Source organism: Verruconis gallopava (genome assembly GCF_000836295.1).
Source record: "Verruconis gallopava strain CBS 43764 unplaced genomic scaffold supercont1.23, whole genome shotgun sequence".
Taxonomy (NCBI): Eukaryota; Fungi; Ascomycota; class Dothideomycetes; order Venturiales; family Sympoventuriaceae; genus Verruconis; species Verruconis gallopava.
The window spans coordinates 36,525-61,368 of record NW_015622159.1 but is presented as its reverse complement, the minus strand read 5'-3'; the positions used below and the strand labels follow the sequence as shown (position 1 = coordinate 61,368).

Sequence of the window (24,844 nt, the reverse complement as noted above, 5' to 3'; positions counted from 1 at the left end):
CCATTTGCCCGACTCCGACAGCTACGACGAGGACTACACCACCTCCGTATGTAGATCACGGATATGCATCTGTGTTTGGAAATACGAGCACTTTGCACTTTCACAGCACTAATCAACAAGTCCATCATTTACTAGTTAATCCAGTTTACGCAATTTATTGCCTATGTTACAGCAGAACGATGCCACTTTGAGAAAAGCATCATCTCAGCCAATGAACCATGGTTTTTCCAAAATATTAGGCTCTCCCGCTGATTGATAACGAAATTAGGAACATCCAGGCAAGAGGAAGACAACTACCAGGACTCTGCCGATTGACTGTGATTCGCCTGGATTCGCTTCTACAAATAAGCATGATAAGACCGCAACTGTTCTCGTGGGTTTCATCAGTCTGCACACCGACATATCACCTCGACGGCCACGGTTCCGTGAAATAAGCCGCCATATACTTCTGCTAAATCCGGGACCGATTCGGTAGGTTTTGCTATTCAGAAAATGGACGTGCACATGGAGTCGATGCCATTGCATATGTTGCGTAACGTATACGTTTTGTGCGAGACTGACTGGTAAAGGTTACTGTCCTCATTGACACTTCCTCGCAGCAAGTTACAGTGGCTTCTAACGTCTGGATCGAATGCGATAGGTCAGAATTCCCCTACGCACAAATGGATGGTCCGACGGCGACATTTTATCCAAGGCGTCCCAAGCTCGATGCTCATTGACAACCCATACTTCATCACTGGAGTGCGCAGCAGAGGCATATACATCCACCGGGAAGTATGACAGCGATTGCAAAAAAAAAAAAAAAAAAAAAAAAAAAAAAAAAAAAAAAAAAACCGTCGTCATCCGAGTTCCGTTGTCTCATGCGCGCGAGACCACATGAAAAACGCTCAGGAATTCCTACAAGTGAGTTTATTCGCCAAATCTTTAACGACCACGACGCTAGTTCTCCAACGTCAAGTATAACGGTTGGGCAGCTGGGGGGCCCATCAATTGAATGCTTCGGCAACCATAACAACCGCGACAGTCCCGTATGCAAAGTCTGGATTCTGGATTCAATTCCCCAGGAACGGGACAGGACAGTGTGACAATTGTCATTGGAACTCCAAGTCCAACCCCCTCCTTCGACAGAAATCCCAACGACATTGCCCACCACGCAGCCAGGATACACATCTACAGGATAAGACGATACGCTTCATTTTGATCACGACATCTCAATTTAGCTTCTGGGATCTAGCCCTGGCAGGGACGAGATCGCCGTTGTGATTGGGACACCGGCGGCACACCCACGTACGGTGACTTCAGCCTTTACTCTGCCCTTCACCCTGTCAGGTGAGCAACTGATGTCTGTTCCTTGACCTCTTATAACATATTGAGCATTACGCACAATAGTTTATGTTGGAAACCCTATCCCCGAGAGCCATGTCGCGTTGAAAGGCATGCGAAGAAGGGTCAAAACATGGGAGGTCATTTGCCAGAGGCTGCTCGTGTTAGGTGCTTACAACAGCATGCAGGATATACTTACGCATTTACTGACACGACGGCTTCAACAGTCATCGTTGTCATCCGTAAACCCGGAAAAAGTCCAAGACCTGGAAAACCACAGAAAATGACCACTTTGACGACGATCTCCATCGATGAGCTACCTTATACTTCAACCATCGTGGAACTGATATAGTGGCCATCATTGTTGGAACACAATTTGCGGTAAAAACTGTAAGTCATAGTCTTCACGGATCATGCTGTCCGTGCGAGGAACCAGGACGTTAAAGAATACCAAGCTTTCTAGGGGATGGCCACGGAATGGGGCTTTCATTCTGGTAACACATGAAAGCGAGCCGACAACAATAGCACGCCAGGATAATCGTAGCTGACAGCATCCTAGTTGACTACAACTGTCACGACAAGCATTCAAGCAATCGCATCAGGTTACACCTCCACCGGAGAACCGAGTCCAACAACCGATCGGGCAACACTGACAAAAACGATTACTCTTGGTGTTCTAAGCACCACCAATACACAACCTTTCACCAGCTTGCGCTCGGCTACCCCTGGCTGTTCAACCGATGTTAGGTCTACGCCTCCATGCCAGACCGAGCCCCCCAAATGGCCCAAAAGGATCCATGGGTACCGTGCGGTGTTCTGAACCACAAGGGTAACGCCTTTCGTCTGCGGAACAAACGTCATATACGGTACCCAGTATTTCGGAAATCTTTTGAGTGCAACATGTTCCTCTCGGTAAGCTGGAAAGGCTTGTGTCTCCTGACGGTATTTGAATTGCTTACTAAGTCATACGGGATCAACCGATACAATACCGTTGCTCTACCTGGATCGATCCAAGGCTGCCCTGGTATACTTATGACCTGTCATCCTCAATTCAGTTGTCGTATTCCAAGGAGGCTGCAACGTTGCTGGATACGTCATGGATAAAGATCGCGACATGGACGCTCGGTCGCTCCAGGTTTCGTTAGCGACCTAGTAGGCAGTGCAACCATGAGCAATTGCACATGGACAGATTCGGGAGTGAGTTGGCTTGTCACACATCCAGTGGCTCTACTACACTTGACTGGTTGGATACGATCAGCAACCGGGTTATCGATACAGCGATATGTGCGAAAGTCCAGCTGTTGACGGAAAATCCGTAGATGGAGGATTCTCGGAGAGGTTCTGCACCACTTATGAAGTATTGTACCTTTTGCGTTGTGATGTCCGGGTAGCGTTTTGATTATCCGGGCCCAAGGAAAAAAAAAGTTTTCGCGTTGGGAGGCCATGTCATTAGTTCCCCCAGCTTAGGAATACGTCCCTTGTCTTTTTTACGTTTTGGTTTCCACTTTTGTAGCCGCCTGTATTGAACGGGCAGATTACGGATCCATGTAGCTTTGACTAAACTTATGAACGTCGGAACAGAGTCGAAAGTGTCTTGCGGTGAAAAGCAGTTGACTCACGCCCTCGACTCGCATCGTGTCGCCACGAGAGCCCGCGGAGATGCAAAGCTCGCCTCTGAGCATCGTCGACGCGGGCGAAGGGGTGATTTCAAAACAGCCTTCCCGAGTTGCCGAAAAAGACGGCCACTCACTTGAAGATCAGCCTGAACCACGGGTCGCGTCAAGAAGGGGAACGCGGCCTCAAAGCGCAGATAACCCGCGCCGACACTGTGGGAAGGGAGGGAGGAGAGGGTGAAGATATCGCGGGGCAGATAAGCGTGCAGAGAGTTAGCTCTGGCTCCTATAAGAGGGCGTCCAGCATCGCCGATCACTTGTGCTATCGAAGGAAACCATCTGAATCCGGCTTTTGCTTTTTCTCCGTCCTTTTTCGGTGGTGGTGCACCGAAACGTGACGTCGTGGGCCTCCCGAACCATTATCAATTTTTTTTTTTTGGGGAAAGGGAAATGGGGGGGGGGGGGGAAGTCCAGCCCTGATTCGTGGCGTGATATCGTTGCGGGTCGAGCTCGCGAATCAAAAGTCGTACGATCGGGCAGACGAAATCAGTTTCGGGCTAACTGGGTCACCCGGAGCAGTAAGGAGCCGTTGCTTGCCCCATTGCCCAAAAGAAAGGGACCCAGGTGAAGTTTACGTCGTTCAGATATGGACCTCACACCCATTTTCCGACTCGAGCACGCTGCTTTCTGGTTCTCCGTGGAGTTGCTCGTTGCTGCGCTTGGGGGAAAAAAAAATATTCGACGCATGCGCTGACTTTCGCTAGCCTGTTCTACCCGACGCGATCATGCCATGCTTGATCGATGCCGTCAAGTGCTTGGACGTGCTTATGGAATGTTCGGGCGCTAGGTGCTGAAATGATGCATATAAAAACGTGGTTTCACGGCAGCAGCAGCAGCAGCAGCAGCAGCTAGACTTAAGACATTGAATTGAGATACCCGCACGACTCCTAGAAAGAACCTTACAGTTTCTCACGATATCAGCGTCCTGCCCTCTTTTGCTGCACTTGGCTTATACCACCTAGACTACTTCTGTATACTCTTTACTGTCCTGCAACACCTTCATCATGCCTCTGACCCCCGAACAAAAGGCTCTGGTCAAAGCCACCGTGCCTATTCTGGAGAAATATGGAGAGACGATCACCGCCACCTTCTACAGGAATCTTCTTCGTGACAACCCCTCCTTCAGGAACATTTTCAACTCGGCGAATCAGGCACACATGGCGCAGCCCAAGGCGCTGGCGCACTCGGTGTACGCCTACGCAAAGCATATTGACGACCCTTCAGTGCTTGGTCCCACAATTGAGCTCATAGCCAACAAGCACGCGAGCTTGCTCGTCCGAGCAGAGCATTATCCGATCGTGGGGAAGTACCTGCTCGGGGCCATGGCAGAGGTTCTCGGCGATGCACTGACCCCTGACGTCGTGGATGCTTGGACAGTGGCATATGGCGAGCTTGCGGACGTCTTCATCAAAGTCGAACAGGATCTCTACAACCAGACGAACGGCTGGACCTACTGGAGGGAATTCAGGATCACGAAGAAGGTTGTCGAGAGCACCGAGATCACGAGTTTCTGGCTGGCGCCCGTGGACGGTCAGTCCCTACCAGAATTCAAGCCAGGTACGTATGGCACGCGTCCGTGCAACTCGAGGTTGTGCACTGTGCGGTCCTAAAACGGAAAATAATTGGGGTCCACAGGTCAATACGTTTCTGTCATGATCGATGTCCCCAGCCTGGGACACGCCCAGACACGACAATACTCGCTGAGCGACGCGCCGCTGGCGGACCACTGGCGCATCAGCGTCAAGAAGGAGGCCGGTTTGAACGCCAACGACCCTGCTTCTGCCACGGCGCCGGGTCTGGTCAGCACGCTGCTTCACGACACCAAAAACGAAGGGGATATAATCAAGCTCAGCCACCCCATGGGCAACTTTGTGCTCGACAGTCTCGATGCGACGGATGACAAACCGCTGGTTCTGATCTCAGGAGGCATTGGGCAGACCCCGTTGACGTCGATCCTCAACTCTCTGGTGTCACGGTCCGTCGAGCGACCGATCTCGTGGATCCACGCGGCGCGGGCTGCCGATGTCCGAGCCTTCGCGTCGGACATTGACAACATCGCGAAGACGAAGAAGAACGTTCGGGCCGTCTTTTTCGACGCAACGCCTCGGAATGGGGCCATGGGCGAGAACCTGGCGGCTCGCCAGGAGGGCAAGTTTGATCTCAGCAAAGTCGACAAGCAGGAGGAGTTGTTTCTGTCTCAGGACAAGACCGAATACTATGTGTGTGGGCCGACAGGGTTCATGCTGGAAGTCGAGCGCGCTTTGGTCCAGTACGGCGTGGACCCAGGTAGGATTCACATGGAGTTGTTTGGGGTTGGAGGTGTCCCTCGAGTGACTGCCTAGAACTGGAACGGACGCCGCGACGTTTGCCTTTATTTTGCCTTCGTCTTCCTTGATCAGTATAGCGACGGCCGATTCTTAACAACGCCGGGTCAACGAGGTGACCGCAGGTACTGTAGTATAGATTAGTATAGCCTTCTTCTTCCTCGCTCCTCATGAACGAATGTAACGATGCGTGTGCAACTTCTACGTGCCAAGACTCGTGCGCAAAAATTGGTTCTTAAGATGAAGGCGTAAAAAAAATTTTTTAAAAAAAAATAAAAAAAAAAATAAGGACTGGAAGCCGACGGCTTCCGACCGTGGTTTCTGGCATCACGGACTTTGATCGCCGCAAATCACACCGTGCGTTGCCGCGCTGCGATGACAGCTGACGGACTTGAAGGTTTGACGGTGAAGCATGTGCTGGAGGCTGCATGGCCTCGATAGGGCATATGCGCCGTTTTGAAGCAGCCGCAAGAGGAAGGTCTCGCAAGGACGATTTCTGCGGCATGCGCAGAACCAAAAGCTGGCTCGGTCACTTGTCAGCCACGATCGAACGGAGAGACGGCCATCTGCTGCCGTGGCAGCTCGAGCGGGAGATTGACTTTCCCAGTTCCCCGGATGCTCATCAGACAGCAAAGCAAAGGCACATGACAAGGCTGAGAACGTGCCGTGGGAAGCGGAAGGGTGTCCGCTCGAGCGGTTGAGCGGGTCCGGCAACGAGGTGTGCCCTTGCAGCACGCTCGCATTCAGCCGGCATCGAGGCCCGAGGCAAACCGGGCGACGGAATGATGACTTGCCAGCTACGTTTCCCGACTGGTCTCGCTGTTGCAAAGAGCTACGTAAGAGCGAAAATGCCTTCGCTGCCGGACGGGATCCGCTCGCAGTCGCCCGGGGGGGTGGGCCCCTTTGTTGCTGGAGCAAGGCCGAATTCTGTCCGTTGCTGGAACGGGGATCGAAAAAAACACGGCTTCGTCGCCATCCACGCTGGAAAGAAAAATGACCCACACGCTTTGCTCGAAATCGAGGCGATCTCGAAAGGGAAAACTTCGAGAAGGCTTCTCGAAAAGAAAACGTGTCCAAGGCCTGCCATGTAGGGCACGGTTCAACGGGTAGACATGCTTTAGATTACTGACATTGCGATAATCAGCCTCTGCATGCCAAGACCGTATCAGATTCCTCGCTGCCATTGTCCAGGGGTGAGATGGTCGCACTCTGAAACGTGCGGCGTGTCCCAAGACAAGAGAGATGTACGACTCGTTCAAAGTCGTCTTGCACACAAAAAGCTACATTTGTAATTCAAATGTCACGCCGGCGTAACCAGTCCCAATACCGATTTCACTGGCCGCGTTGCAGAGGTGGTTTGGCTCGTCTTCAACGCAGATGTGACACTGTTTCGTCCGTCGCAGTAAAGAACGTTCGCCATGGGGAGAGGCAGTTCAAGTTCTTTTTTTCTTCGATTTGAGCTCTTTCCTGCCCGTCGTGGTTCTCTATCCACGGCGTTGGCGATGTGAAACGGTCTTTGCTCGACCAGATCTCATCCGCCCGCTTCCATGATCCTTCGAGAAGCCGTTAAAGCGACTGTTGTGGCTTGGTCTGAGTTGGAACGCCATCCGCCAGGTCTGACCACCCTGCAACCCGGTCATGCTTTGAAGATTCAGCGCCTGGCGGGCTCTTCGTCTCGCCAATAGAACGCTGCACGGAGCCCGTTCATCTTCGCGCCAGCCCAGACAAAATGGTGCCAGCGGCTGTGGAAGGTTGCACCCAGATCTCGACCGAGCTGTACGTCGAGGGAGACGGTCGAAATCACCGATTCGATCGTGATCTTTCCTCCCCACACTCCCTCGTGTAGACTTGCTCGACGCTTTTGCACGCCTTTCTCAGAAGTTTGGTTGATTGTGATGAGAAAAACGGTGCCATGCGTTTGTGACCAGTCGACTCCGCCTCGACCGGGGAGGCGCGCAGTTTGCCAACGACAGAGAAATGCACGAATAATGCGCAAAATTACGCTTGAGAAATGAAGGCAGGGTACGGCGACTGCAAGCATTAACGAGATGTGGCTTGCCCTTGAAAGCGCATGACTTTCTGTTCGCGGCATCCACCTTCGCATGCATGATTTTGGGCGGCGCCCAAATGATGCAATGAGTACCAGGAGTGGAGATTTGAGGTTCCACGAACAACACGTCGCGAGCAGCAAGCGCCAAAGAAGAACGAAACAAAACAAAAGAAAAAGAAAGCCCTGCATCCGTTCATCACGCACGACGAGAAGCGGTTTGCTTTCCATCTTTGCGGGGTGCCGGATGCGCGGTGGGATCACAAGTGCAGCCATGGCTTTTGCAAAAAAGGGTGACAGCGAGCAGCGCGACACACACAGCGAGACTGTTCAACGTAGGAGGGCATGAGACTCCTGAACATGGGGCTCTCGTATAGTGCTGGAGCTTGCCGAATCCTTCAGAGGCTGTAACCAGGCGGCCGATTGGATGACGTGGAGGAGCTCGAAACTCGGGATGCCGTCTGGGCTGGCCTGCAGTGTAGTTTTGGGGTTCGCGATTGGAGAGCTGGTGTGGTTTTGCAGATGGCGCGCATCGCCGTGCACCCTGGGAAAGCCACTAGAAGCGGTAGAAGGTCTATAGAAGCGTCCTTGCGTGACGCCTCTCCCTCAAGGCGTTGGACCAGGGTTTCGAGATGCGTATGTGTGTGCAAGTGTGGGTGCGCGGGCGTGGATGTGAACGCATGAGAGAACGGCTTGCATTGACCCCATTTCGCTACAAGGGCAGCGCTAGGCATGGGTTCTTGGTTGAGAAAAGGCAGTCTGACGTTCGCGCTCGCTAATACGGGTCTGTCAGCGAATGTCTGATTGCTGCAAGCTGGGCGCCCCGTCGAAGCACACTTCAGAGCAAGTTGTGAGAGAAAAAGAGAGTGGAGCGAAATGACCAAGCCGATCGTAGGGTTATCGTGTCCTTGAATTTCCCGCCCATTCCCACGCCGCAACCAGCAAGCCACCGGCCGGCGAGCTTGGGCACCGGATGATAGTGCTTTTCTTTTTTGATGCGCTCGACGAATGTGTACGCTGAGGCGGAGGGGCTTGCTGTCCAAGGTTGGCTGGTCTAAGAGTACATATTGGACTCTTCTCTCTGAACCGTGATTGTCACAAGCTTGCGATTTGCATCGTAGTCATCCTACATCTCTGCTGAACACGGGGCACCTTTGTGTGATTTCCTCTCTCTCGGTTCCGTTGCTGCTCGCTTTTGAAAAGACGAGGCACAGTCCATATACTCGATCCAACCACAAAGGCGGTAATACTCGGCCCATACAACCATTCGTAATACTCCTAATACGCGGACGTCGTCCAGAACACAAGCATCCGTCACGAATCTACTCACGGCGACATTCAACCAAGCTACGACGAAGGAGCACCTCAGCGAGGGCTTGTCACGAATCCACGTTCACCATCAAACCACAGCCAGCTCAGCAATCCTCCTCAATCAAAGCGTCGCCGCCTGGCTGCCGTAATCTGCTGACGCACATCCGCCCCTTTTACCGTCAGGAGCCGAGCGTGTCTCCTGTGTTGGTCCAAGCTGCTATATCAGGCAGCAAACGCGAGTCCCGCACGGAACGGCCTGTCTTCATATTTTGAGGCGGTGCAAAAGTCAAGCACGACAAACCAGCATTTTGGTTTCGTTTCTTGGCAAAAGTGCTGAAACGGGAGTCCGACACAAGCGTCGAAGAGCCGCGTGGGATCGCACGCCGCTGATTGGCCACGCCTCGCGTTCTGGAAAGGAAACAAAACGTCTTGCTGTCGCCAGGGCGTCGAGAAAAGGAAAATCCTGCCGTTTCAAGTGGGTAATATTAATATTATTTTTGGAGCTTCGCCTGCAAAAGAGAGGGAGAGGGTCAGAGGGATACAGAGTTGGAACAGAAATTCGAGGCAGGTCTCCTGGACTTTTTACGAAGAAAGGGCGGCGTGCAAGGCAGAGTGAAAAAAAAAGATCTCGCCCCGTTCCCTAATTGATCAAACGACACTGGAACTCGGACCGGCTCTGGCTGAAGCCGACAGACTGGTGACGGCACATCGCACACGTATCTGAGCACTTGAGATCTTGGGTGCGTGTGAACGAGTGGCGCAGAGAAGAAGAGAAAGGCCGAAATATCCTGCTGAGGGACACTCAAGAAAGCACTTTCAGCTGCCGCAACGGGCATAACGTGCATCGACCTCCCCGAACATCGTCGAGGTCGTCATCGTCGTCATCGGTACCACTGCGCCCACCGTCGCTGAACAGACGCATCGCTGGGTGAGCCGTTCGTTCGGACCAAGAAAGGGAAGTGGTAGCAGAGGCATCAGCAGCAGCAGCAGCAGAAGAAGAAGAAGAAGAAGAAGAAGAAGAAGAAGAAGAAGAAGAAGAAGAAGAAGGAGAAGGAGAAGGAAGCAGGATCAAGACGTACTTGGATTCGCTGTTGCTGGCACTGCTCAGCAAGGCGATCGTCATCACCGGCAGCGTCATCCTCGGCATCCTCCTCACCACCGCCGCCCCTGTCACGGCCTTTTTGTCGGCGGCGGCGCTCGACAACAGCAGGACGTCTTCCTGCTCGACACGGCCAGCTGGACTCGCGGCCGAACATCGTTACGGCGGTCAGGCCGGTCGTGCATCCACAGTGCGTCGCTCTTCCTGTCGGGTTGCAGGGGATTCCCAGGCTCCGGCCAAGGCGGGTAAGGATTGGTCTGCTGCCGAACTGCGCTAGTCCCACACAGGAAAGGACGAATCAACCAGCGCCAAAAGGGCCTCGAGCGAGGGAAAGTGCTCACCACCGCATCTGCGTCTCTCTCGATTTCTTCGCCGCCGACCTCGACTTCATCACTCTCCTTTCTCCATTTCGCTTTGCCAACTTCTCTGGCTTCCCCAGCAAGTCGCTCCCTCTTGCTCAATGTGAGTATTCCTTCCCTGCCTTTATTCGCTCCCTTTGACCCCCATCCGCCCGTGTCTTCTCGCGTCAGCTCGCGATCGAACACACTGTCCTCTCCTTTTCCCTCGCACATGCACCACCACTGTCGGCCGCTTCGCCCTGGCCATCCATCTTCTTCCGTCTCGCATCGCGCCCTCGCATCTCGTCGTCCTGCTTGCCGTCTGTTCCTCGACTGACTTTCCCTCTCGATAGTGTTGCTTGCTTGCACGCAGCTTTGACCTGCCAGCGGCCCGACCCTCCACCCAAAAGAAACCCGTTCGTCCTCAACCCTTGTCGGCGAGTCTTATCCGGCGTCGAATACACCCCGTACGGCATTCACAGCTTGCCGCACGCACACTTGCTGCACGTCCTGCTCGACGCCATAGACCTCTGCCAGGCTCCTCTCTCGCACATACACAACACGTGTCGCCCGTGTACATGCATCTACTCGAAACCAACCTGGCCAACACGGTGCGCCTTCTTCCCTCCCAGCACCAGCTTCACCACTGGTCTTCCTCTCGTTCATCAACGCCTTCGTCCGACATCTTGGACGGCGTTGCGTCCTCGTTCACTCGCAAAATGGAATTAGGGAACATCCTCAATACTAAGATGCCTTCAAAAGCTTTAGCAGGTACCTCGCTCACCTACGACATGAATCACGCCATGCAGCACCAGGCTCATCCCCAAGCCGCTTATCCTCCCCCTTATCTCAACGGCGCCATCAAGTCTGAAACCAACTCAGAACGAGGCGTATCGCCGCATCCGTCCGACAACCGCTTTCCGGCTCAACCGCAAGCCATGGCGTACCAACCTATGCCAAACGGCTACGATCAGATGCGCTATCCATCGCCCTCGGCCGGCCAGATGGGCGTGCAGAGCCAGCTGCTTGCTTACAATGCTAACGCGCAGAACGATCCCTATGGCCAGCAGACGGGCACGCCGGCGTCGACCAGCGGGCGACAGTCTGGTGAGGGAGGCCCACCGAAGCAGTTTGCGTGTTCAACATGCGGAAAAGGCTTCGCGCGACGAAGCGACCTTGCTCGTCATGGTACGTGTCCAAACTCACCCAGCTGCTATCATACGTCGTCTTTATGAACGGACTTTCGCTAACAGCTTTTCCAGAGCGGATCCACAGCGGTATTCGACCACACGTATGCGACTACCCGGGCTGCGGTAAGCAGTTCATTCAGCGTTCAGCTTTGACTGTGCACATGCGCGTTCACACCGGTGAGAAGCCACATATGTGTGAACGATGCGGCAAGGTTAGTCCTCGCTTCATCCCTCCTTAAAACTACGTGTCTCGGCACTGACCAACAAGAATAGCCCTTCAGCGACTCCAGTTCGTTAGCTCGTCACCGACGAATCCACTCCGGTAAGCGGCCGTACAAGTGCCCGTATGCCGACTGTCAGAAGACGTTTACGCGTCGCACCACCCTAACCCGTCATCAAAATCACCACACCGGAACGGTGGAGGAAGCGGCCGCAGCCACTGCAGCAGCCCTAGCCAGCCGCATGCGCGGAAACAACATGTACGACCCTTCGCAACCACGCGCGTCTGGATCAGAACGTGACGAATTTTCGGAGACAAATTCACCACTGGCAACTGCCTCGCCTCATGACCGCCAACTTTCCATGTCTCCTGCGGCACAACTTGGCTCGGTGGCTCCCTTGCACCGCACAGGATCTGACATGGGCTACGGAATGCCTATTCCAGGCCATCTTCGTACCGAGCTTCAGCATAGTCCACGTTCCTCGCCGTCTCTAACGTCTCAGCCGTACATGGGCGCAGTCCAGCAGCAGCCTGGACGCGTGACCTCGCATCCTAATGGCTATGCCAACGGTCCTCCACAGGTTCTCGAGCCGACCCCACAGAGTCACTCTGGTCAATCGACAAGTGCCAACGGCAGCCCGCACATGAGCGCGATGGGTTGGCAGTCACCTAGCCACACTGGCATGGGTTCGCCGAATCCTGGCGAGCAATACGCATATCCGGACCCGTCTGCTCAGTACGGTGCCCACCAGCAGAGCATGTACTATCAAAATGCCGGCATGCAACGGCCGCAGAGCACTGAGCCAGGTGACTATTCGCGAGCTCAAGGCCAGATATGGGCTCAGCAAACTGTTCAGTAAACGCCCGTTAAAGTCTTCCTACTCTTTACCCCTCCCGCCCACTCCATACATACAACGCACACCCAAACTTCATTTCTTCTTTTCCTTTTGTATCACTGTACCTGTAGCTGTAATCTCTGGACTTGGGCACAAGGCGTTATGTTGGGTCAAGACGCGACAGGGAGTCTATACCCTCTTCCCTTTTTTTTCACTCTCGGTACGAAAACGGTAGCGGTGCGGAGGGCGCATACCGCGACAGCGACATGTCATCTGCTTTGTCTTTTTCATGTTCTCCTGTGTCCTCTTGGCGCTGCATCATCCGTTCACCTGATCTTTGCTTTGGTTTTTGCTTTTACCACAGCACGAGTATTTTCTTATTTTTTTTATCTTGTTTTCGTTCGGTGCGTCTGATCAGCAGATGGTGGCCTCTCCTGTGTGCATTTGGCTTTTGGCAGCGGTTCGATTTACTTCTCGGCGAGCATAAAAAAAAGCGGGCGATGGCTAACACACTGACGTTACGACTCTACACACTCAACACCCTCACACACTCTCACACACATATATATATACATACATACACGCGCACACGCACAGACGCAGATAAAACGCCAAATCCTTTGACACAGCAATGCTACGCTACATACTAGTCACTAATTGAAAGCGGGTCGTCGGGGCTGGGGTTGGTTGGGGCTGGGGTCGCGATGAATGGAGGATTATTAAAGAAGAAAACAGAAAAAATAAAGGCACAGGAGAGTGGGCTCCTGTTGGACGTGCAAAAGGGCGACTTTCTCTGATCCAGACAGGCAACGGTTTCTTTGTCCGCGGTACTTATAGAGTGTGAAAATGAGGCGTACCGGGGGCATGAAGTGCTTTTCTTATAGTATAATACAAGCTCTCTGAACATGAAGCTCGTCACAAAGTAAGGTTCTTTTGTTGTCTTTCGTGTGACCTTTTACCCTCGGCTGCGACATGACGGCGGAACGCGAAGGGATGGAGAGCGCTCGTGGGACTCGGTGGCGAGAGGGGCAGGGCGAACAAGCAGGGCAAGACCACGTTGGGTACATGTGGCGACTTGGGCGCGAACAGCTGTTCTGGTCGTGGGCTACGGCCCAACGAGTACGGCATGAAGGATGGGGAACAAGAAGACGCGTTCACACGGTTGGCGTGGCAGAAATATGTTCGCTCGAACTGGCACTCGTTGCACAGGTGGGTACGCAAGCATGCTCACATTCTCGTCGCCGTCTCTTGATCGGCCATGCTGGACCGACTGAGAGGAGCATTCTTTGACAGACAGGGGGCGTCATAGACGAGTTCAAAGCCGAGACGAAGCGTGCCTCGCCCGCGTCGTCAATGCGTGTGGGGTGGCGTGGCGAGGAGCCGAAGAGGTTCCGTCTTGCCTGTGTTGCCGGCGGGCCGGGGGCGGGGGGAGGGAGCGGCGACAAGATACGTTGGCACATTGAGGGAGGCGGGAGGAGGAGAATGGGGAGAGCGAGCGATGGAGACGGGGAGAGCACGACGGACACAAGCGAGAGGCGGGCTTGCGAGAGCGGATACAGCGCATGGCTACGTAAGGAGCAGGTCATGGACCAAAGGGCGGCGGAGGGGGTCTGTGCGGGCGTTGGGTCCCGGCGCCAGCGGCAAGCAGCTGCGTCACCCGCCGCAACGCACGTCCGGACGTCGCGGTCGGTGTCTGCTCCCCAAGGCCTCGTCGCCAGTGCCGCGCTCGCTTGGAGTCCACTCTGCCGTCTTCCCCTCCGCTGTCGCTCGCCGTTGCTGACCACCATCACCACCACCACTACCACCACCGCCACTTCTTCGCTCCGCCGCGCAACCGCCATCTTTGTCCTGCCCGGCTCAGCACGCGAACCTTCCGACTCCCACAGCCTACTTCTTTCCGCCTGCCTCTTCCCTTTCCCTCTCTCTCTCTCTCGTATACTCCCTCCCCTCGATCCCGAATTCTGCTCTCTCTTCCGGCCCTCACGTTGTGATCCTCTGCGTGTGGCGACCTCTCGTTGCCCTTCCTCCTTTGTTGGGCATCTGCACTGCGAGCCTGATCGTCTTGGTCCCTTGTCTCCACCAGCCCAGAACTACTACCTAACTTGACCTACCCGCCGACGACCACCAACCTTGCCACTCTCGAACGCACTTCGCAACCCTTACCAGTGCGACACCCATCCGCTCACCCTCACCTCACGTCGCCATGTCAAAGGTTGTGAGGAGCGTCAAGAACGTGACAAAGGGTTTGTTTCCGATGCCTTGGCCTGCGGTGGATGCGCTGGGCTGATCCGATCGTGCAGGCTACACGTCCGCCCAGATCAAGGTTCGCAATGGTACGTAGCACCAGCTGCCCGCAATTTCAGTGGCCCGACCTCTGCCGCACACCATCATCCCGTCCCGGCTTCCCGGCACACGCAGAGAGAGGCAGACGGAGAGCTAACGGCGTATGTGCGCTAGCAACGAGCAACGATCCATGGGGCCCCGTGGGCTCCGACATGGCCGAGATCGCGCAGATGACGTTCGGCGACACGAGCACCTTCTACGAAATCATGGACATACTGGACAAGCGCCTCAACGACAAGGGCAAGAACTGGCGCCACGTCCTCAAGTCGCTCAAGGTCCTGGATTACTGCCTGCACGAAGGTTCGGAGCTTGTCGTCACCTGGGCCAAGAAGAACATATACATCATCAAGACGCTGAGAGAGTTTCAACATATCGACGACGACGGCAGGGATGTCGGACAGAACAGTGAGTGCTGACCCCCAAACTTGCGCGTCTTCGCTCGGGTTTGCCTAGAGAGCAGCGGGCTAATCTTCATGTGCGTTTCTGCGTAGTCCGTGTCTCCGCCAAGGAGCTTACGGCGCTGATCATGGATGAGGAGCGTCTGAGAGGTGAGCGCCAGGATAGGAGATCGTGGAAGTCACGAGTCACCGGGCTGGACGAGTATGGACCACCACCAGATCATCGCCACCATCCCAGGCAGCGCAGGCGCAACGACGACGACGATGAGGATCTGCGCCGCGCCATCGAAGCCAGCAAGAACGAGGCAGAGGCGGAGGAGCAAAGAAGGCGCAGGGCGACGCAGAATGACGAGGAAGATGCCGCACTGGCGAAGGCGCTGAAGCTAAGCAAAGAAGAGGAGGAACTACGACGACGAGAACTCGAGGAGGCAAATGCAAACCTGCTTTTCGACGACAACGATACGACGCAGCCAGCCGTGAGCCAGCCCACGGGCTGGAACGGTGGCTACCAACAGCAGCCGAGCGTGGACTGGTTTGGAAATGTCATTGATCCCAATCAGCCGCAGCAGACAGGGTTTGGGATGCAAGGCCAGCCGACTGGTTACCAGAATGGATTCAACACTAGCAATGGCTTTGGATTTCAGCAGCCACAGCAGACCGGCTATGGGGTCGGGTCGCCATTCGGACAGCCGCAACAGAGCTTCTTGCAGCCACAGCAGACGGCGTTCCAAATGAACAACAACCCGTACGGACAGCAACAGCAGACAAACGGATTTGGGCAGCCAGAGCCACAACAACCGGAACAAGCGCTGCCTGCCGGATCGAATAACCCGTGGGCCTCTAACAATCAGAACTTGGAAGCGCTGAAGCCTCTGCCCACAGGCTCAAACAATCCGTTCGGTAGCGCCTTCAACCGGCCGCAGAGCACAAACACAAACAGATTACAGCCCACGCTCAACTCGCTGAGCGAGCAGAAGGCGACCACAACCTTCAATCCCATCACTAATTACCAAGCGCCACAACAACCCATCCCGCGGCCGGCCTCGCAGCCAACCCAGCAGCCCCAGTCAACGGGAATACCAGAAGACCCGCACAAGGCGCGTCTCAACGCTCTGCTAGCTAGTGGCGAAGGTCAAGACACATTCGGCAACGTTGGCGACCTTCGCATACCGGCTCAGCACACGGCCCCCGGTATCTTCGTCAACTCGGCTGGCGCCAACGCCCAGCGTCTTACCAGCCAGGCGACCGGAAACCCGTTTCTGCAGAGTCACTTCACAGGAATGCCCACCCAAACGGGCTTCATTCAGAACCAGGCGCAATCGCAGACGGGTTCCGCGACCGGATTAGGCGCCTCCGGCTTTGGTGCGAGCAACAATCCTTTTGGAGCGCAGAGAACGGCCGCCCAGCAGGGTCAGGGCAGCCTGATCGACCTGTGAGCGGCCAGGCTACGTCCGGTCACGTCGCGTCATGTCTTGTCCATCTTCTCCAGAATTTTTTTTTTCCCCTTTCCCTCTCCAGTCGTTCTTCCCCTCCGATGGGGAGTTTTTTTTTTGTCCCTTTCTTTATTCCCCTCCGGACCGAGATCTGGTTGTGTAGTCCTGCGGGGTGAAAAATTGGAAGGGAAAATTTTGAGAGATAAATGAAGGCTAGATTTGTTTTTGTGCGTGGGTGTTTTTGTGTCTTTTTACTCTACATATATCTCTCTCCTTGCGTGTGTGTATGAGGATTCATCATTCGTTGCCAACCACGCGCACCAACTCGCTTCGGGACTGTCATCTTCACGGTTTTGTTCGTGTCAAATCGTGCATATACCATTCTTTTTCTTTTACGGCACCATCCTGCCTTCATGCCTAGTCATACCCGCGAGACCCCTACTTTGAACCATTAAAAAACCCTTCATGTCTTCGACGCCTACGGAGGGTTTAGGGGTGGGTTCTTGCTTTCCCTTTACACTATGCAAGAGGGAGGGGACGGACTGCAGCGCGTTGGACCGCTCAGGGACGATGGGTACAAGAGGGCGACGTTTGGGTGAGCATCTTAAACGTCCGAACAAAAGCCTCCCCTTTCCCCTCCCCTCCCCCCTCACAATCACAGCTTGAAATTTCAATTTCCTTTTTGTTTTTCTCTTATGTACAATTTGGGATCCGCGACCGATCGGGGGGGGAAGGGGACGGGATGGGAGCTTATGGAAGTTAAAGAGAGAACAGAAAAAGTCACGGGTTTACCCCTCCCCCTGTTCCTTTTTTTTTCTTTTTTATTCGTCAGTTTCTGGTTTTTTTGGTTTGCAGACATGCTAACGCCGTCGCCGTCGTCGTCGCCGCTACGATACCGCTGGAAATGGGATAGCAAACCAAGACGGCGCCTCTCACACGTTGAACTTGATCATTCCGCGTGTTGTGTTTTAAAAAGCAACTCGCGTATGCGCTCGTCCCTAGTTTTGGCAATTTGTTTTTATACCTTTTTCCCCCCTTCGTTTTGAATGCAACCGGGCGCCTTTCCTCGAATTCATGTCCCAACCTTTCGAAGCTCGGTTCGTGACGCGCACTTGGAAGAGAGCGTTGCTGCCTCTCGGCGTTGCTGCCCTTCGTGCACGGAGAATCCATCGCGCAGCCGCCAAGTCTGTCAAAGCAATCTGCTTTTCGTTGTCCGTGTCTTTTCTTTAATTTTTTTTCCCCCTCCCTTCTTAATCGCCCCTGAAGCTGCCCTCGTTCTTTCGGTCCTTTGCGACGTCCCGCTCGTGCGCTGTCTGCGCGTTTGTCCGTGGCGGAAGGGACGGCTCTGCGCGTGCTTTTGTGCCATGCGAGCGGAGAGGAAGCGAAGCCCGTCGTCGCGACGCCCCAGGCACAAGCACGATCGACGGCAGTGCAGGTACGCCCGCCGCCCGACGCTGAACCCCCCTGGCGCGTGCGCGCGCGCGCACGCCTTTTGCTTCAGGGCGGTGCCTTCGCGCAAGCGTTCGAGTGTCTCCCTGCAGCGAGCCGCGCGATTCCTGCAAGCGTGCTGCTGGGTTTCCTGGACGCCAGACCCGACAGGACGGGTCGGCGCCGAGTTCGCCGCGCAGTTCGAAAGGTGTCGTGGGGATGAACCTGTGCTGAGAAGCCGCGCTTCTGGGTGGAGGCCGAAGATGGCGAGTTGCGCCCCACGTGGTTTTCTTTTCCTTGTTGGGGGCATGTGGAGGCGCGCTGGATAAGAACGATGACGACGGCGGTGGGGTGTAATTGTGGATGGAAGCGGGGGGGGATCTAGGAAGTCTGGGGGAAAAGAGAAACGTCGCTCGAGGGAGTCTCACTGGCGGACTGGGAGCAGTACGAAAGGGCATCGAGTGTTCGCTGTGCTAGCGAGAAGAACACCTAGGCGGAACAAATGTACAACGACGGATCGGCTCCCTGGCGTCGCAGCATGCGACAGGCAGAGGGCACCAGAGAGATAGAAAAGGAAAAAAAAAACAAAAGATTGATTCAGGTCACTGGAGCGACGGAGGTTTTGAAATGACATTTTGCTGCGTGCCAATGCGTTTCCGATCTAAAAAGTACATGAACCACGTGCGCGAGAGCAAGATGTCTGAACGCGCGGTGGTGTGCTCCATTGTTGCTCGTCAACGCGGCCCTTGAGGGTGCCCCGGAGCCTCGTGGTAGCCCTGTGGAGGAGGTGTTGCCAGGTACTGGGGCATTGGCTGAACGAACTGCGGTTGCGGTGAGGCCGTTGGAGACGGGTAGCCTTGCGGTGGGGGGCTCATCGCCGGCTGATATGGAGGTTGACCTGTGTAGATGGGTGATGCTGGCGTAAAATGAGAGTCGTTGTGTTGCGGCTGCATTGGCTGCGTCGACTGCATTGCAGGCGGTTGATAGTTGGGGTAGGCTGAGGGAGCTGGCATTTGTGCCGGTGCCGGTGTTGGTGCTGGTGATGGTGCCTGCTGAGGCGGCGCTTGATACTGCTGTGCACCAGGCTGCATCTCGATCTTCTCCGGGCTTACGTTACTGGCGCCGAGACCATTGTTTGTGGTCCCTCTGGAGGAAGTACGGTGACGATGAAGGCGCGCGCCAAACATGATCAGGGAGATTATGAAGAGAATCCTGCGCGCGAGGTTAGGATCGGGCTTGCTGACAAGCATCAAAAGGATCAGCTCACAATTCAATAGCAGAAACACCAGCCGCGCCTGCAAGGATGGCAAGGTATGTGTTACCGGCCCAGGCGTAGTAATAACGTTTTGTGATTACGCGCTTGTAGGTGGTTATGGTCACGGGAACCGTGAATGCGGCGCGGAGCGCAGCCATAGAGCCCATTGCAGAGAGCCAGAAGATGACCATGAGAATGTCCAATGCAAGGACTGCCCACATGTTGTAGGCTGCCTTCGCGGCCTTCTCTGCAACTAGGTCGTAGGTGACGATGATGAGGGTCAAAATGCCACAGAATATGCCAAAGGCGGTCGCCTGAGGGTTAAGATCAGCCTCGTCCTGTCGCAATCGTGTCACTGGAAGTAAAGCTTACGCTAAAGACAAAGCCAATCGTGTTTGAGATCAAAAATGCAGTCAAGCCCACGACGATGAGGGCGAAAACGATCTGCAGTATGCGCACGGCGAGGAAGCCTTTCGGCATGGGAACTATGTGGGAGTCGCCCATCCCGATAAACTCGATAGAGAACAAGAGGGCTGCGATGAAAGAAATTTGGTTATGAAAGGGTAAAGAATTGAATTGAATGATGCAAGAGAATGTGAAAAGGAAGCAACGAAAGATCAGGATGGAACGGTGGGAAAGTATCCCCAGCAATTTAACATGTTGACCTGGCTGAACAAGAGCCTCACACCCACTGGGCTGAGTTCTGCAATGGCGTCAGGTCATGATTCAAAAGATGGCTTTCGGCCCCTTTCCCTGACAATATCCCGTTCGTTCTGCGTTCTGCATGGACGAAATCCGCCAAGTGGCGACTCTCGCGAACGAGACAGGTTAGTAGCCGCTGTGGCATGAAGTCTCTACCGCGTGTGCCACTTATGGAGAAGTTTTAGAAGCCGATGGCGCTTCCAAGCTCTTTCGCTAAACATGTTGTACAGCCTTGTTGAAAGCGGGCCAACATCGTACGACGGACAGGGACAAAGCAGTCCCATGACTGCACAACATGGCGGTCTCTTTTTCGTTGACGAGCTCTGCAAACGTGCATTCCGGACGCCTCGTTCGCTTCTGCTCACCGGTGCACATGGGCAAAGTAGTAGTGGAGATGAGGTGTCTTTGCAAAAGTAAAAAGCTGCTCGACGCGTCTCCACAGGCACAGGCACAGGCACAGGCACAGGCACAAGCACAGGCACATGCACAATCCAGAGACAATCAGGTATAAAATGAGGCCAAGCACGCAGGAGGCTCGTATTTTTAGTGCTTTCCAGATTAACCTAACTTCTTTGGGGCCGGCAAGTCCATTCGTATCGAAAACAAACGTTCCAACGCCGCACGACGCGATAGGCTGGGATCTCCGATCATCTCTTTCTCTTCGGTCTGTTTTTGTCGAACTATGCACGACTCGATAGATGGGCATCGTTGACCGGAAAATCCAGCAGTCCAGGTTGTGGTGGCGGTGATATCGATGAGCCAGCCAATCAATGAAAGAAGATCCCACAGTCTTCGGACTGCCTCGCTAAATGCGCAGATTATCGACAGCCACGACTTTCTCCATGGATCTTTTGACAGCTCGCGAGACCAGTATGTCGTGCACCCGCTCCATCAGCGCTTTCTGCGAGAAGGGGAAAGTTATCATGTACCAGGACTGAACAGGAGTAGATGGATGCTTCGCACGACGGACCCTAAATCTATGCTACCATGCTTGTAAACAGTGCTCTGTGGGCTGTCATTCTCGGATGTACCTACCATTATCGTCAATCTGTGCCTTTAGACTAATCTTATGTTCTGACCCATTGCTTGTTGTGCTGTTCCAGAGATTGGAAGTCGGCCATCAGGTTCACGTATGCTTGAAAGATGGCATTCAAAAACGCCAATTTTCTTGCTCTCAAGAATAGACCCGAGTCATCTTACGTGGAAGCTACGTACATGAAGAGCAAGTCGAGAGGATTTTCATCAATACCCGTGGGCTTGTCTGTATCCTGTCCAGTGGTCTTCTCTTATTGTCTTCCATGTCCTGTGTGCCCGAGCCTGAGCGGCCTCCGGACTCAAGCAGGAGATGGCGTGCGTCCCACATCAAAGGCCTTGTCATTCACCGGAAATCTTACCATCTGACAGTGCTCTACCGTCAAGAATTACTTTCCTGTGGGGAAAGTAAGTTAGTACCATCTCAACCTTTTAAGGCCCATGGCTTGGTGCGGCGGGAAATTGACTTTGCAGCATGGATTTTTTTTACCGACGCAATCGAGATAATTACCCTCACTTTGCTGATAATAATTTCCCATTTTCCAGACGAGAGGATTCAATCTGATAAACTTGCTTTCTAAGCCACCCCTTCTTGAAGCGCGAGGCGAGATAGCTTCAACATGTCAAACGTTAAGGGCCTCTTACTGACTATGATTCATCTCAGCTTATTGTTGCTCCAAAAGTCTACCAAAGAAACCTTCTTCCAGCCTTGTCAGCTATAGCATAATGACTGTACGTCTCTGAAAGTTGACGTTCTAGTCAGCTACATACGTGGTCCTATATTTCAACCAGTGAAGGCGGTGGTGAAGCTTCGCAACGGGCTTGCGCAACCCGTTCAATAATTGTCCAGGAGCCATCTGGATCTTCTAAAAAACGTACTCTTGGATAATGTGTTGGGAATCGCATTTATCGCCAGGCTCCGAACTGTGCCCTGAGCGATTCCTTCCATGCCGCAAATAATTTGGTTCGTCTTCGTCCTTGGAGCGGCAACCCGTCGATGTGTGACCTGAAAGTGTTCAGACGGCGCAAGGACTCATTTCTCATACTTCGGAGAGCGTGGCAGCGGGACGGGCCATTTTTCAGCAGCAGATGCTGACTTGTTCGTCGGAGCTGAATATTTCCTTCTATCATATGCGGCGAACACAATTAGGAAAGTATTCCGGCCATACAAAAGCGGAGCGGAAAATCTGCTTGAGAACAAAGACGGAAGCCACGGGCGGCATTGTTTTCCGATGTTAAGTATTGTTTCTTCGTTTGCTAAAGAGAAAAGCTGGGATGTCAAGAGTCTGTCAAAGTATCAAGGTAGACCTGCTACTGACGCTCTGCCCATTACTCGGGGTGGCCTGCATTCAGGTGCGTTAATTTGCAATTCTTTCACAAGGACAAAGTCGCATGCACGAAAAGTTTGAGTCATCGTCCTTAAAGGTAAGAAGTGAACATAAGAAAGAGCGAGTAAAGGACGGGAAACATGGCAAAGATAAAGAGCGACGTAGATGTGTAATTGGTAAGAATCAAACACGATTGACTTTCCAGCTCGTGGGTGGAAAGATCATTTCCTTCGCGTTATCGAAAACCTGAATTACTGCAGTTGCAGAGTGGCACAGATACTTTTCCTCCAACTCGCAGGAGGCACGAAAGTAGCGGCTGAGGCTTCACGAGCAGAATCATGACAGTCGATTCGGTAGAACGGTTTGGTGCTTACGTGAGAAGTGTTCATTCCGTCCTCCTAGCGGCGACAGCAACCTTGAGTGGAGCGTCACAATGTGATAAAACTCTATGGATGCTATCGCGATGCTCTTACTTGTAACAGTTTGGCTTCATAACTAAAGTTTGTTGCGTCTGCACTGCTCTCTTCTGGTATCATCATGTCGCTTCGTTGCCCACCTCAGCTAACCCGTATCACGCCTTTCCTGTCGAGCGACTGGAGTATGTACTCATTTTGGTCGCCTGTCCCCCTTTCAGCTGCGGTGTAGCTCGATGTAGAGCATTTGCTGCTCATATTTACTTGACCGTGATCTGGCTCAAGTGGACAGCAGCTAGCATGTCTCTGCCACCGGTGATATTCACTCAAGCTAGGATTCCTTCCACATCTACCACGACGCAGAGGTCTCCTCACGATGCGAAAACCCTCACTGTCATATCGACGCACGCTGTAGCAATCACGCATCGAATCTGCACCTTGTCGTCCGCCTTCTTCGCCGTTCCGTTCGTCGCGCCATCCCCGTTCGTCATCGGCGCCGCTTCTTTCACCACGCTTGGTGCCCACCTCATCGCGTTGACGAAGTGGCTATGTGCGTCTTCCACCGTCTTAACGCATTTTCCTTCCTGTGTGAGATCCCAGCACCGTATTGTCTTGTCGTCTCCGCACGAGAGCAAGTATTTGCCGCCCGGGTGGAACACCAGACCTCTCACCCAGTTGTCATGTCCAACCAATGTCTTGATGAGGGTGCCACGGGCATCCCACAGCTTGATGGTTTTGTCCCTGCTTCCTGTAGCCACAAATTCTGCGGAGCTGCTCGCCGGTGGGGGTTTCTTCAGACCAGCCAGCGAAGCAAGATGCTCATACGTGACAGGAGGAGCTATGGCAACACATTCGACCACGTGATCGTGTCCCAGGAAGAGACCTTTCTGCTCGCCGCTTGACACGTCCCAAAGCCTGGCGGTCTGGTCGCTGCCACCGGAGACCAGCCACCTTCCGTCGAAAGAGGGCACCACGTCACGCACCCAGTCCGAGTGGCCCTTTATCGTCTTGACGCAGTATCCAGTTGTGACGTCCCATATCCTAAGTGTCTTGTCTCGCGATGCAGATACCAATAGGTTCCCTGACGTAGGACTGCCTGCTGCTCCAGATGGAACAAATCGTATCGCCGACACAGAGTGATCATGTCCGGGAAGCGTGCGTATGTTCTTGTATTCGTCGCTGGGATCCCACAGCTTAATCGTCAGATCTGAGCTGCAAGATGCCAGCAAAGTACCCCCCCTTGGTCCACCAAAGTCGACATCCAAGACTGCCTTCGTGTGCCCCTTCAGCGTTCTTTCCAGCTCACCTAATTCCCAGTCCCAGATCTTGATCGTGGTGTCATCTGAGCCCGAGGCAAGCGATGAGAAGATGGGGTGAAAGGCCACACTTGTCACAGACTGTCTGTGGCCGGACAATGAATGCCTAGCTGGAGCTCGAGGCAGCCAACTGCTTGGGTCCTGGTTCTTGCGTAGGAGCGAAGTTGGTGTAGCTGAATCCAGCTCTTGTTGCAAAGCAGCGTTCCGTGCCTCAAGCTCGAAGATTTTCTTCTGCAGTCGTACTACGCTGGTCCATTTCTTCTCCAGGAAGCTGGCATACTTCCTCGCTGTTGCGTCATCGAAATTTTGACCGATCCCGATTTCGTCTCGCAATGCGGCTGCGCTGGTAGGTAGCCCTGCAACGGCAAGGTAGCCAAGGATGGACTTGTTCCTACGATGCCTCGTTAGCGGAGCGATCCGTGGACAACAGTTGGGAAAGGCTCACAGCTCGTCTGCCTGCGACTTGGTGAGTGAAGACATGGTGGTTACAGCGCCGGCAAGCGGCAGTGCGAATCGTTGTGTCCAGCACCGGAGGGATTAAACGACCTTCTGCCCAGAGACCCAGCCTGGTATCTCGTCTAGGTGTGGACTGTGTCGAGCTGCAGCTATATTTTTTTTTTATTTCCTTCAGATCCTATAGCCTTGGCGATATTGAGGGAGTTGCAATGCGGGCAAGGGACAGTGGGCATGCAGGGGTCCGGGGTAAACACAGAAAGGAGACAACCAAGTGCGAAGGGAGGGGTTGTTAGTTGCTTGAAGCAAGATATCACCGTGTGCAAATGTCTGGTGAGATTATATCAATTGCTCGCTCACTGGTTCATGTCGCTAGAGTAAA

The 24,844-nt window shown here is 53.9% G+C and overlaps 6 protein-coding genes across 9 annotated transcripts; 4 read left to right on the top strand and 2 right to left on the bottom strand.

Annotated features, from left to right (window-relative positions):
• Nucleotides 1-1,493: 1,493 nt before the first annotated feature.
• Nucleotides 1,494-2,540, top strand: PV09_06509. 2 transcript variants are annotated; one of them, XM_016360159.1, is made up of 3 exons: nt 1,494-1,713; nt 1,779-1,817; nt 1,883-2,540. In XM_016360159.1, the coding sequence occupies exon 3, from the start codon at nt 2,083-2,085 to the stop codon at nt 2,425-2,427; it is 345 nt and encodes a 114-aa protein (XP_016211871.1). In that variant the 5' UTR covers nt 1,494-1,713; nt 1,779-1,817; nt 1,883-2,082; the 3' UTR covers nt 2,428-2,540. The 2 variants fall into 2 exon arrangements, with proteins under 2 accessions (XP_016211871.1, XP_016211870.1); XM_016360158.1 differs by having other exon boundaries at nt 1,494-1,817.
• An 866-nt stretch (nt 2,541-3,406) lies between these two features.
• On the top strand, nt 3,407-5,637 carry PV09_06508 (uncharacterized protein). The gene is made up of 2 exons (XM_016360157.1): nt 3,407-4,553; nt 4,632-5,637. The coding sequence occupies exons 1-2, from the start codon at nt 4,001-4,003 to the stop codon at nt 5,336-5,338; spliced, it is 1,260 nt and encodes a 419-aa protein (XP_016211869.1). The 5' UTR covers nt 3,407-4,000; the 3' UTR covers nt 5,339-5,637.
• A 4,346-nt stretch (nt 5,638-9,983) lies between these two features.
• PV09_06507 lies at nt 9,984-13,288 on the top strand. 2 transcript variants are annotated; one of them, XM_016360156.1, is made up of 5 exons: nt 9,984-10,239; nt 10,469-10,726; nt 10,878-11,303; nt 11,378-11,517; nt 11,579-13,288. In XM_016360156.1, exons 3-5 carry the CDS (start codon nt 10,907-10,909, stop codon nt 12,383-12,385), a joined length of 1,344 nt encoding a protein of 447 aa, XP_016211868.1. In that variant the 5' UTR covers nt 9,984-10,239; nt 10,469-10,726; nt 10,878-10,906; the 3' UTR covers nt 12,386-13,288. The 2 variants fall into 2 exon arrangements, with proteins under 2 accessions (XP_016211868.1, XP_016211867.1); XM_016360155.1 differs by having other exon boundaries at nt 10,469-11,303.
• Nucleotides 13,289-14,050: 762 nt separating this feature from the next.
• On the top strand, nt 14,051-17,381 carry PV09_06506. Of its 2 annotated transcripts, XM_016360153.1 has the most exons (4): nt 14,051-14,604; nt 14,662-14,694; nt 14,819-15,109; nt 15,196-17,381. In XM_016360153.1, the coding sequence occupies exons 1-4, from the start codon at nt 14,565-14,567 to the stop codon at nt 16,536-16,538; spliced, it is 1,707 nt and encodes a 568-aa protein (XP_016211865.1). In that variant the 5' UTR covers nt 14,051-14,564; the 3' UTR covers nt 16,539-17,381. The 2 variants fall into 2 exon arrangements, with proteins under 2 accessions (XP_016211865.1, XP_016211866.1); XM_016360154.1 differs by having other exon boundaries at nt 14,051-14,694.
• Nucleotides 17,382-18,563: 1,182 nt separating this feature from the next.
• On the bottom strand, nt 18,564-20,350 carry PV09_06505 (uncharacterized protein). The gene is made up of 3 exons (XM_016360152.1): nt 19,591-20,350; nt 19,231-19,532; nt 18,564-19,175 (listed from the first exon to the last, which is right to left on the bottom strand). Exons 1-3 carry the CDS (start codon nt 19,720-19,722, stop codon nt 18,698-18,700), a joined length of 912 nt encoding a protein of 303 aa, XP_016211864.1. The 5' UTR covers nt 19,723-20,350; the 3' UTR covers nt 18,564-18,697.
• Nucleotides 20,351-22,653: 2,303 nt separating this feature from the next.
• PV09_06504 (nuclear distribution protein PAC1) lies at nt 22,654-24,831 on the bottom strand. Its single transcript, XM_016360151.1, has 2 exons — nt 24,455-24,831; nt 22,654-24,400 (listed from the first exon to the last, which is right to left on the bottom strand). The coding sequence occupies exons 1-2, from the start codon at nt 24,487-24,489 to the stop codon at nt 23,065-23,067; spliced, it is 1,371 nt and encodes a 456-aa protein (XP_016211863.1). The 5' UTR covers nt 24,490-24,831; the 3' UTR covers nt 22,654-23,064.
• Nucleotides 24,832-24,844: the final 13 nt, after the last annotated feature.

Excerpts from the sequence above, each read along its gene's own strand:
- PV09_06504 (XM_016360151.1), bottom strand. The coding sequence starts at position 24,489 with ATGTCTTCACTCACCAAGTCGCAGGCAGACGAGCT. Across the intron at positions 24,401-24,454 it reads AAGTCGCAGGCAGACGAGCT|GAACAAGTCCATCCTTGGCT; the intron begins GTGAGCCTTTCC and ends GAGGCATCGTAG.
- PV09_06505 (XM_016360152.1), bottom strand. The coding sequence starts at position 19,722 with ATGGGCGACTCCCACATAGTTCCCATGCCGAAAGGCTTCCTCGCCGTG. Across the intron at positions 19,533-19,590 it reads CGATTGGCTTTGTCTTTAGC|GCGACCGCCTTTGGCATATT; the intron begins GTAAGCTTTACT and ends CTTAACCCTCAG. Across the intron at positions 19,176-19,230 it reads GGTGTTTCTGCTATTGAATT|GATTCTCTTCATAATCTCCC; the intron begins GTGAGCTGATCC and ends CCTCGCGCGCAG.
- PV09_06509 (XM_016360159.1), top strand. The coding sequence starts at position 2,083 with ATGCCAGACCGAGCCCCCCAAATGGCCCAAAAGGATCCATGGGTACCG.
- PV09_06506 (XM_016360153.1), top strand. The coding sequence starts at position 14,565 with ATGTCAAAGGTTGTGAGGAGCGTCAAGAACGTGACAAAGG. Across the intron at positions 14,695-14,818 it reads CCAGATCAAGGTTCGCAATG|CAACGAGCAACGATCCATGG; the intron begins GTACGTAGCACC and ends TATGTGCGCTAG. Across the intron at positions 15,110-15,195 it reads CAGGGATGTCGGACAGAACA|TCCGTGTCTCCGCCAAGGAG; the intron begins GTGAGTGCTGAC and ends GTTTCTGCGTAG.
- PV09_06508 (XM_016360157.1), top strand. The coding sequence starts at position 4,001 with ATGCCTCTGACCCCCGAACAAAAGGCTCTGGTCAAAGCCACCGTGCCT. Across the intron at positions 4,554-4,631 it reads CCTACCAGAATTCAAGCCAG|GTCAATACGTTTCTGTCATG; the intron begins GTACGTATGGCA and ends TGGGGTCCACAG.
- PV09_06507 (XM_016360155.1), top strand. The coding sequence starts at position 10,694 with ATGCATCTACTCGAAACCAACCTGGCCAACACGGTGCGCCTTCTTCCC. Across the intron at positions 11,304-11,377 it reads AAGCGACCTTGCTCGTCATG|AGCGGATCCACAGCGGTATT; the intron begins GTACGTGTCCAA and ends CAGCTTTTCCAG. Across the intron at positions 11,518-11,578 it reads TGTGTGAACGATGCGGCAAG|CCCTTCAGCGACTCCAGTTC; the intron begins GTTAGTCCTCGC and ends CAACAAGAATAG.